The sequence below is a fragment of the Pleurodeles waltl genome, chromosome 8, assembly GCF_031143425.1.
Source record: "Pleurodeles waltl isolate 20211129_DDA chromosome 8, aPleWal1.hap1.20221129, whole genome shotgun sequence".
Lineage (NCBI taxonomy): Eukaryota > Metazoa > Chordata > Amphibia > Caudata > Salamandridae > Pleurodeles > Pleurodeles waltl.
Window position 1 is genome coordinate 113,600,532 of NC_090447.1, and position 11,624 is coordinate 113,612,155.

The 11,624-nt window shown below is 43.0% G+C and overlaps 1 protein-coding gene across 1 annotated transcript in view; it reads left to right on the forward strand.

The window, feature by feature from the left end:
* The window catches only part of DGAT2 (diacylglycerol O-acyltransferase 2), a 70,584-nt gene extending 61,412 nt beyond the window's left edge, over window positions 1-9,172 (forward strand). The window contains exon 8 of the mRNA XM_069203877.1: window positions 7,324-9,172. Within this exon, the coding sequence (XP_069059978.1) occupies window positions 7,324-7,478 (155 nt within the window). The 3' untranslated portion in view covers window positions 7,479-9,172. The remainder of the gene's footprint in view (window positions 1-7,323) is intronic.
* The last annotated feature ends 2,452 nt before the right edge of the window (window positions 9,173-11,624 follow it).

The following is an 11,624-nucleotide window of genomic DNA, read 5'->3' on the forward strand; positions in this document are numbered from 1 at the left end:
ACGATCATGTACAAGAATAAATAAGGCTGATTAGTTTTTCAGTCCTAGTTTCTTCTTCTTTCAGAGATGACCTAGACTTCTCTTGATGGTTCAACAATCTTGGGTAGCCCTGCTTGTCAGGTTACCTTCAAATTCTTCCAGCTTGTTTGGTTGAATTTCTTCTGTCACTGGTAGAGAGTTGTTGAGCAACATCTGGTTACTCTACTCTGAGTGTTGTTACTACTTTCTAGCTTGATTCCATCTCACAAGCCCAAAATCTTCTAGTTTGTCGTATTTCAGGTATTGGGATGTCTTGTCTGGTCTGATTAATCTGCCTGTTTTGGTAAGGAGAACTTGCACTTAATGTCTCCATGGCACAACTTGTTCCACTGCAACAATACCTTCATTATCTTGATTTTATTGGATATGCCTTCGAGCAGAAAATGTATTTTTCTTACTAGCTGCAAGAACTGCTCAGGTGTTAATGTGGAGGAAGTAAGTGGTTATCTGTCATGGCTAGTCTTCCTGGAGTTATTACTGGAGTCTTGCATGGTCAGCTCTTTGGAATGTATGGTTCTGAAAACTGTATGTCAAGCAGTGAGGTATTCTTTCCTAAGAGAAAGCCCATCATGTTTTTCTTTGTGGATATTGCCCTAAAAATGGACTTTGTGGCAGTGGCCCTAAAAGTCTAACTCCAGGCCGGAGGTGGTGTCTTTATGAGATCTGGTGACAACAGGTGATGCAGGTTACTTTCTATCATTGCTGGGAAAAGGCCCACCTGACTGGCAGTGGTTAAAGAGGTAGTTGCCATTTTGATCACTACATAATTCTGCCACCTTGCATTTGTATTCTAACTCACTAGAGTGATTTTTTTTTCTTCTTTTTTTTCCCTTTCCTCCTCTCTGGAAGCTTGTCCCTGTTGCCACCATTTCCTGTGCTGAAGTGATTCTAGAACATGGTTGCTACATAAATGTAGATTTTCCTAGATTATGACGGAAAGTCTTAATTTTATTAAAGACACGGAGGCGAGTATTATGCGTTTCTCTTCTCGCTTTATTAACACAGCAGTCCAGAAAGAAACTACAAATCCCATGTGGCTAACCCAGAGAGCCAATGGGATTAGAAACGTAGTACATAACATGTTAACCAATAGGAACACCCTCGTGCCATTATGATGTCACTTGACTGCAAGCAGCCCTCTTTTCTTGCAAATGAAGTCAATTGTTGAATAATAATGGAAATAGAGAACACAGAATAAACAAAGCCATCAGGAAAGCAAAAACGTCAAGAAAAATCCAAAATCCTACAAAGGAAGGAATGTTTCCAATAAATCGGGAGAAAACGATCCCATGCTTGTGATGAATGAAGTCTTCCCAAGGTGTGAAGAAATCGTTCTAGGACCCTGGTTGAGCGGCTGGAACTGGTGCTGGAAGAAAGGGAGGGAGAAAACAGTGTTTAGACTAGAGGCGGGATAATACTCGCCTCTGTGTCTTTAATAAAATTAAGACTCCTATTATGCGAGTTTAAGGCATATTAATTACATTTAGTGAAACATCGTCAACAGGTTGGCAATAAAATACTCTGAAGGTACTGTCATTAGACCAGTCTGCAGATTTCAGAATATCCTCTAAACGGGAGCCTGCCCAAAAGGCTTTGGAGGCCATAGCCCCTCTGGTAGAATGAGCACCAAAACTGGAAATATCGATACCCGCTAGGGACATAATCCACCTGACCCAACGAGCTAAGGTGGCAGACGAAACCGGGAGATAGGGTTTCCTAAAGGAGATAAGAAGTTGGGAGGAGGATGTTCTCAAATCTGCAGTTTTCTGTTCATAAACTTTTAGACATTGGCCCACACGTAATTTGGTATGCTGTGGGAATAAGGATAAAAAACTGACGATAAACTGGTCTTTGTACGTCGTACAACCGAAAATAGCACTCCCGTAGGGGTGAACTGTCGGTTGAAGACGTCCAAAGCCTTTACATCTGATAAACGTTTAATAGAAACTAGGCACAGTAACATTGTTAACTTAGCAGATAACATCTTTAGAGAAAGAAAAGGATTATCCGGTAAAGAAATCAGAAATTTTAGAACAATATTAACGTCCCATAATTGGTTATATTTAAGTAAAGGAGGTTTAGAAAATGTTACTCCCTTTAATAATCTGGACACCAGCGGATGTTCGCCTATCGGTTTCCCATTGACATGGATATGATTAGAAGAGATAGCTGACCTATAAAGGTTGATAGTACGGAAAGCTTTACCTTTACTGGCTTCTGTGGCCAAGAAATTAACAACAAAGATTACATCTGCTGAAAAGGGATCAAGATGCCTTCCCAAACACCAGCCGTCCCATAAAGACCAGGCTGACTTGTAGGCTTTCTTGGTACCAGGGGCCCAGGAGTTTGAGATATACTGGGAAGCTTCTGACGAAATGATAGGGAAAGGTTGGGAATTCCCGAGATCTTCCAGGCGGATAGAGTAAGAATGTTGTCCACAATGAGGGGATGAGGACACTGGAGAGGGTCCAACAGTAATTTTGGGAAGGACGGAATTAACAATGGAAAATCCACCGATAGTTCCAGAAGGGACGGAAACCATACTTGGGATTGCCAAAACGGAACAATGAGAATAAGAGAAGCGTGCTGATGTCTGGCATGAGCTAGGGCCCTGTTGATCATGATAAAGGGGGGAAAGGCATAATTGAGGGAATCAGACCAATCCTGTAAGAAGGCATCGGATGCCAAGGCTAAGGGATCTGGGCGCCAACTGTAAAATTGGGGAAGTTGAGTGTTCAGTTGAGATGCGAACAGGTCTATCGAGAACTGGCCCCATAAAGAATGAATCTTGTGAAAAATTGAAGGATGAATTCTCCAATCGCTGGAGTCTCGTAGATGACGAGAATGCCAGTCTGCGACCGAATTGAGAGCTCTTGGAAGGTATTCTGCCTGAACCGAAAGATGGTTTGAAAGGAAAAATTCCCCAAAACTCTTGGCCAAATCCGCTAGAGGTTTGGATTTTGTGCCTCCAAGATGATTTATGTATCTTACTGCAGAAATATTGTCCATCCTGAGGAGTAGTATTGCGCAGTGCACTTTGTGCTTTGCCAGGCTTCTGATGGCAAAGGAGCCGGCAAGCATCTCTAAACAATTGACATGCAATTTGGACTCCTCGGAAGACCATGTACCTCCAGTCGAAATGGGACCACACTGGGCCCCCAGCCTAGACGACTTGCATCAGACTCTAACACAAGATCTGGGGCTGATGGAAAGATACTTTTCCCGTTCCAGGCATCCAAATGGTCTATCCACCATTGAAGCTCTGTGCGGGACTCCATGTCCAAGGGAATGAGGTCGGAATACGCTAAACCCTTCCTCAAGTGTTGAATCTTTAGTCTTTGAAGGGAGCGGTAGTGAAGGGGACCTGGAAAGATTGCCTGTATGGAAGAGGACAGCAGGCCTACTATTCGAGCCAAAGTCCTGAGATATAAGAGAACTGCGAAGGACTTGTAGAATCTCTGACTTTATGGATGTTATTTTTGCCGAAGGAAGAAGCAGAGTGGCTGATATGGAATTGATTTGAAATCCCAAGAATTCTGATTTGGGAAGGCACTAGGAGAGATTTTTCTCTGTTTATTATGAAACCCAGATTCTCTAGAAGTGAGCAGGTTGTTTGTAAGTGTAGAAGGAAGGTCTGAGGAGCTTGACTTAAAATTAGAATTTCGTCCAAATAAATTAAGAGCCTTATGCCCTGGGACCTTAGGAAAGCCACGACGGGCTTCAGGAGCTTGGTGAAGCACCAAGGGGCGGACGATAGCCCGAAGGGTAGAGAGGTAAAGTGATAAGTTTGGTCGAGCCAGTGGAACTGAAGGAATTTCCTGGAGTCTGGATGTATAGGAACCACTAAATAGGCGTCCTGCAGATCCAGTCTGACCATCCAGTCGTTTTGAAGGAGTATATCTCTGAGGTGGAGAATTGTTTCCATTTTGAAATGTCTGTATACAAATCGATTGAAATGTTTTAGGTTGATGACTGGACGCATCTTTTTGTTCTTCTTTTGAACAAGGAAAATTGGGCTGGTAAATCCCGAAGGATGGGGTTGGGCGATAGAGATTGCTTGTTTTTGTAAGAGAGAGTTTACTTTGAGAGATATTAGGTTGGTCATTTCTGTGGAAAAATGGGGAAGAGGAATGGAGAACGTTTGCACTGGGGTAGAATAAAGATCTATCATGTAACCTTGTACAGTATTTAGTACCCACACATCCGCAGTAATTGTTAACCAATTTGAAAAAGTGGAAGATACGACCCCCTGTTGGAAAGAAACCAACTTGGGGGCTTACCTGTTGGATTGGCGGTCTTGTTGTGTCTGAAGGATCTGGCACGATAACCTCTGCCGCGCTGGGGATAGAATTGTGGTCTGAAGTCTTGTTGGTAGGAACCGTAGTACCCTCTGGAGCCTTGGGTGGTGTTACCTCGGCCGGTAAAGTGGCCCCTGCCTCTACCGGCCCTGGCAAAAACACGTTGACTGAACATTTTTCTCATGGACTGTTGTGCTTTGTCCAAAGAAGTAAAGGTGGCAACATATTTGCTGAGGTCTTTGATGAACGAGTCCCCGAATAGTTGTCCCTCCGTGTGAATCTGAGTTTGAACTGTAGCCAAGTTGATTAATTTAGGGTCTAATTTTATAAGGAGACCCTTCCGTCTCTCGTGTATTAGAGAGGCGTTAGCATTGCCCAGAAGACAAAAACAACGTTGGATCCACAAAGAAAGTTCTTCTGGATCCAAGAAACTACCATCCAGTCTAGCCGTTTCAACCATGTCAAATTCTGGTAAGAGGACCAATTACATCCAGCAGTTTGTCCTGACAGGACGACCATGCTTTATCTACCCCTTTGCGAGGGTCTTTGCCCTGCTTGTTGAAAAAGATCAGCATCTGTTGGTCGATGGAAGGGGTAGAAGTAACCTTATGTGGAAGCACGGGGCGAGGGCATTCTGATTTGAGTTTGGCTCTGGTTTGCTTGTCAAGGGGAGAAAATAATTTTTGAGACACGTAACGACCAATATGGTCAGCAGGGAACCATTCTGTGGAATTGGGACGGAGTATGTGGGAAGGGTCAAACCTGGGGAAGCCTTCTGCATCAAAGAGAGTAGGGGAAACATAGGGAACTTTAGGCTTCTTAGGAGGGGGAGGTGAAAAAGAATCGGTATCATCATTATCAGATACCACATAATCTGAATCCGCATCAGGGATATCATCATCTGAGTCAGGAGTAGATGCAGAGGGAATGGGTAGGGAAATATTGCGTTGTTTTGCTGTCTGTTTTAAGGAAAGTTTAGGAGCCATATTATTATACTCCTTGGCAGGAGCCTTGTGAGGAACCGCGTCCTCTGCCATATGTGAGGTAAACTCACTCTCCATTTGAGTCGAACCCGTAGGGTTGGCAGGCTGGCGTTGACTGCATTCCCCCGCAGACTGGGCCGAAGATTTTGATAATAAATTAGAAAAATTTGACTCTAAATTGTTTGATAATTTTTGCATGGATGACGCCATAGCCTGTTGAACAGAATTCTTTATAAAATTTCGAAGTTCATTTCTAATATCCTCAATTTCATTGGGTACACCTTGTTCCCCAGAGGAAGTATTAGATTACATATTAGGATTTATCTTCAAATAAGGAGAACAACTCCTGAGAAAAACAGTTGAAATGAATGGAAATTGTCTTCAAAAGGATACAGGCAACCGGGGGTTAACAAAGTAGGAAAGTCAATTGAGCTATGGGGAAAAAAAAAAAAACTCCTATCCGAGGGCGGGCCCAAAGGAGGTGTTGTCAGTTGAAAACAAAGGGAAATACTGACTTGCGTCGAAGGAAAGGCTTGTGAAAGGTAAATTGAAGAGGAGCGCATATAATTATACTGGCCTCCTCGCGTCAGGAAAAAACGAGTGACGGTTATTCTCCAGACGTGAGGGAGACCCAGAGCGCGTCGCGCGCGCAGCGTGCTTGAAAAACTGTTTATCCTCCTGCCTCGGGATAACAGTTGCCACCCGAGAGCAGGAAAAAACGGACGCTAGCGCGAGGAAGCGCAAAATAAACAGTGTGGCAAACTTGCCGTCCACATAGCAATACACAGGTTATGAGAATATGACAATAAAATACCAAATATTATCATTAACTTTTTTACAATATTAGAGGAAATAAAAAGTGAACTTATCCTTGACTGCAGCAGCAAGAAAAGAGGGCTGCTTGCAGTCAAGTGACATCATAATGGCACAAGGGTGTTCCTATTGGTTAACATGTTATGTACTACGTTTCTAATCCCATTGGCTCTCTGGGTTAGCCACATGGGATTTGTAGTTTCTTTCTTGACTGCTGTGTTAATAAAGCGAGAAGAGAAACGCATAATAGGAGCCTCCGGTCTTGTCATAAAATTCGTAACCTTCTCGCTTAAGCACTTTCAACTCTAAGGGAAAGGATTCTTCAAGGGCTTTCAGATAAAGGGACAGTGAGTGGAGGTTGGCAGATGTCCTTTCACATGGATTGAACAGGGACCTAAATTACCTGTCTTAATGTAGAATGGATGAGAACGTCTCCCTTCAAATGGGTTACATGAGATAACTAGACAATAGAACAAAAAAAATGCCAAATGCATTCACAAATCAGCTTAAAGGCAGCACAGTATTGACTCTTAAACAGCATTGCTGGACCTTTTCATGTAATATACTGGGTACCCCACTTGTAGATGATACTGTATTACAGATTTGAATGATCACAGCTGATGCACAAGTTTCTCAAGTATTCCAGTGTGGTCCTTTTTTCATTAACCACAGTAAGTCCTAAAGCTGCTACCTCCTGTCCTCCCAGCGATGGGTGTCTTACTCATTTAACCCCATAAAGTCGGGCCAGATTTTTCAAACACCCCTTTGTATCTGGGCTTGTGACTTTGGTACACAGCCTATACTAACCCATTTAATCTTAAAAAAAAAAACACCAATTCCCTTTACGAGTGGAGATGGAGTAGATGTACCGTTGTTAGAAGTTATTTTTGTATTTTGTTTATTTTAGTTCTGATACTCTGGTCCTAGAACCTTCTGTTATCAAGGTATGTCTACTTTTGCTCACTGAAAGTCATAGACCAAGTGGTAGTTGTTCCAACTAATGGCAGAATATGAATAGCTGGCCCACATTGGGCATGCTTGGTTACAAGCATGCCCAATTTAGAGCACAGACTATCATAAAACTAATGTGGCACATACTTCAGTAACTGGGCAAAGCAAGGTTTGTCTAATGATGCTCCCATTTTACTACAGTACCACTCTTCTAAAGGTGAATTCTTTTAATTTTGCAGTTGGTGAACCAATCACTGTTCCCAAAATGGAATGTCCAACTGAAAAAGATGTGGATCTCTACCACAGCATGTACCTGAACTCCTTGATCAAGCTCTTCGACAAATACAAGACTAAGTGTGGAGTACCGGAGACTGAAGACCTCGAAGTGAACTAAAGGACTGGCTGCAACCATTTAGATTGGCAGCTCGTCCAGAAATCTGTCCCATGACATGCATTCCACCTCCAGACTTACAGTACACAAAGCATACTAGTTGGATTATGAGAAACACATTTAGATAGTTTTGTGATATTATCCTACAGGAATTGCTTTGTAAATGCTTTTGATGCCAATGTGTTAAGTTCCCAATGGGGGGTGGGGGGTGTTGTGTGTCAGGACTGGTTCCTTATTTAAAGAGGCTGTGTGCTTAAAGTGTTGAGCCCTAGTGTTGCTGGAATTGTAAGGCTTTCATCTGAAACTGTGGGCTTTCAATTTGCATCCAACTTCAGCCTCAGTGTTCAAAGCCTTTAGGGGGGTCTCTGTGGTCACTCTAACATAAACGTTGAGCCACTGTTCTGCAGCTTTCCAGAGGACTCTTGCATTTTGCCAATGCAGTCTGGCTGTGGCCGGGTGAGCTGTATAGTTTAAAGCCTCTCTAGATTCATGGTGTGCATAGGATCATGCATAAGCTACCTTAGTTTCTAGAAATCTTTTTGAGAAATACACCAGATTACTTTTCTCTGAAATGTGATTTCTGTAAGTCTAGCACAGAAGCACCTTACTTGAATATATATTCCACTGCTGTCTTTGGTTCTTTTGAGTTGATCTTAAAAGCCTGATTTGATTTTCATGAATATGTACAACAGAAAAGACCTAAGATGTAATAAGAAGTTCATGAAATCGCATATGTGCCAATTGTACTAATTGTTTCAACTTTGTTAAGGTTTTTTTTTTTAAATGGATTTCTGTCATCAATCTTACAGGAGTTCTAGGATAGAGCCCATTAGCCCCTTTAGTCATGGACTTGCAGAACCAAACGTCTACAGAAGCATTTAACTTTATGAGAAATTACTTTTTGAGTGTTCTGTCGACAAGAAGGATTTATTGAATGTAAATGGTACTAGGTAGTGTCTTTTCTGCCCTAGGTTGGCTGGCACACAAGAGAAGGGACTTATTGAATGTAAATGGTACTAGGAAGTGTCTTTTCTGCCCTAGGTTGGCTGGCACACAAGAGAAGGGACTTATTGAATGTAAATGGTACTAGGAAGTGTCTTTTCTGCCCTAGGTTGGCTGGCACACAAGGGAAGGGGTATTGTGGGTCACATTGATCCAATCTGTTTGCAGGAAGGTGTTCTATATTAAAACACTGTATGCTAACCAAAGAAGGAATAGCTAAAAAGCAAAGTGATATTGTTTTCTTTAAGTCATGTTGTCTTTCTTTAACAGTTATGCTGGTGCATAATGGTTAAGTGGAAGATGTTGGCAGTAGTTCGGACAGGAGTCTCATCAGCAGCATGGACCAGGGGAAAAAAATGCACATTCTACTGCTTGATAGAAAATGTAATTCCTCTATCGAATGTAAAAAAAATAGCCTTTGTGCTCACCATTCAACATTTTTGTATTAAAAATGTTTGTTTACATGGATGTTAACTCATATGATGATGCAGTTGGAAGTCATAGAGTAGAATTAAGACACTGCACTGTCTTAATGGGTAATTTAACCTTTGATTCAAGTGTGTCCTAGTTATAAAATGTGCCTTCTGCGATGGAAGAATGTTTTACGTTCCAGTGGCTGCGTCTTTCAAGTCTATTTACCAAGCTATTGATAGTTTTGTACAGTTTACATGAAATAAAACTCAAAAATAGGTGTTTTTTTTTGTTGGAAATGTGCATGATAAAGCTGCCATTAGGTCAGGCAAAAATTAAAAAAGAAATGAAATATAAGTAGAGGGCAAATAAGAAATGAGTGACAAGGTTTTCATATAGATTTTTGTGCTGAAGACTGCTCTACAACATGAATATATAGGCATGTCTGGCAGACTTTCAGCTGAAGAGTGTTGATGGTTTGTGCAAAAAACTGGAATATTGAAAGTCCACAATTCAGCTGTACTGATGCATTTTTGGCTGCCTCCCATTTCTTTAAACTAGTTTTTAAGACTCTGTGCACTTTACCATTGCTGACAAGTGCTAAAGTGCTTGCTCTCTTCCCCCCCCCCCCCCCCCCCCACCACCCACCCCACCCCCCACACACACACCCCCACCCCCCCAACACACACCCCCACTTTTTCCCCAAATGGCAACATTGGCTCATACCCAATGGGCATATTTAATTTACGTATGCACTACGTGTGCCCAGGGCATGTCAATTAAATGCTGCTAGTGGGTGATTGTAAAAAAAAATTAAAAATATCAATTGTTAAGTGTGCTACTCACCTGTTAGCGTCTCAAGGCGTGCGTGGGTCGGGGGGAGGCGGTGCGGAGCGGAGCGCTGCGCTACTGCTCGAACAGCCAGGTCTTGAGGTGCTTCCTGAAGGTCAGGAGGTCCTAGGCCAGATGTAGGTTGAACAGCACAAAACACAGTTTCCAGTGCTGTAGGCAGATGAAACTGAAGTATTTGGTGTACCTGAGATTTCCAACAGGAGGCAAGCTCTAATCCAAGCCCTTGGAGAACTCTCTCAAGCAAGCTACACAGCAAAGTTCACCCTTTGCTCTCTTTTAAGGCTGAAGCAACAACTGCAGGCCAACCCAGCAAAGCAACATGCAAAGGGGCAGTACTCCTCCAGCTCTTCTCCTTGGCAGAGGTTCCTCTTGATGCAGAAAGATTCTAAAAGTCTGGGGTTCCACTATTTATACCCCTTTCTGCCTTTGAAGCAGGTAACCTTAAAAGGAAAATCTGTTCACAAGATCCTGCCTTGTTCAGGCCTGGCCTCACACTCCATGGGTTTGGAGACTGCATTGTGTGAGGGCAGGCATAGCCCTTTCAGGTGTAAGTGACCACTCCTTCCTCCACTCGGGCCCAGATTGCCCATCAGGATGTGCAGGCTACACCACACCCTTTGTGTCACTGTCTAGAGGGAATTCGCAACAGCCCAGCTGTCAGTCTGACCCAGATGTTGAATACACAACCGGGCAGAGAAAAGTGGCATTTTCAAACTAACAATCTAAAAACCAACTTCACCAAAAGATGTCTATTTAAATTGAAAGTTCAAAGACCCCAAACGCCATAAGCTCCATCTGCTCTCAAAGGGAAACTACACTTTAAGGATAGTTAAAGGCATCCGGCATGATAACCAATATATGGGAGAGAGGGGGAGAAGGAAGGAGGGAAGGAGGGAAGGAGGGAAGGAGGGAGGGAGGGAGGGAGGGAGGGAGGGGGGGGAGGGGTCTTGCAACAGTGAAAACGGAATTTGGCAGTATTTCACTGTTTGTACATGTAAAACACCTCAGTACATGTCCCACCTTTAACATACACTGGACCCTGCCCATGGGGATACCTAGGGCCTACCTTAGGGGTGTGTCACATGTATAAAAAAGGGAAAGTTTGGGCCTGGCAAGTGGGTACAGTTGCAAGGTCGAATTGGCAGTCTAAAACTGCACCCACAGACACTTCAGTGGCAGGTCTGAGACGTGTTCACAGTGCTACAGGCCCACTACTAGCATTTGATGTACAGGCCCTAGGCACTTTACTAGGGACTTACCAGTAAATCAAATGTGCTAATTGTGGATAAAACAACCACCAGTACAATTTATATAGGGAGCCTTAACTTTAGCATTGATTAGCAGTGTTAAAGTGTGCAGAGACATTAAACCAGCAAAACAGAGTCCAGTATACCACAAAAACAGGAGGTCAGAAGGCAAAAAGTCAGGGGAGGCATGCCAAAAAGCTGCCAGGTCCAACAACTGCGTTTTGGATTTTCCACACATTTTCCCTGGGTGTCGAAATATCCCCCACTGCAGTAAGGAGCCAAGTTTGTGCACCTGGAACTCAACGCATCATCTTGCTTGTCGTGGCAGCGGTGGGATAGGACTTGTATTAGTGCAGTGCAATACAACAGCTATGTGTAGACTACCTACTCACATTTAAAGACCATTTTGAATTTCATTTCTTTTTTTTTTTTTCCTGCAATTTTCTCTGCTATGCATTTTTAAAACATCATGTCTCTGGCTTGTTCTACAAGTGGGGCCATCATGTTTGAGCTGGCAAACTGGAGGATTACACAATTAACCAGTTAAAAAGCTTCTGCAAAGGGATGAGGTTGCCATCCCAAGGAGCCAGCAAAAAGGTGGAGTTTCAGACAGTACTGAGGACCTGGGCAGAGGCCC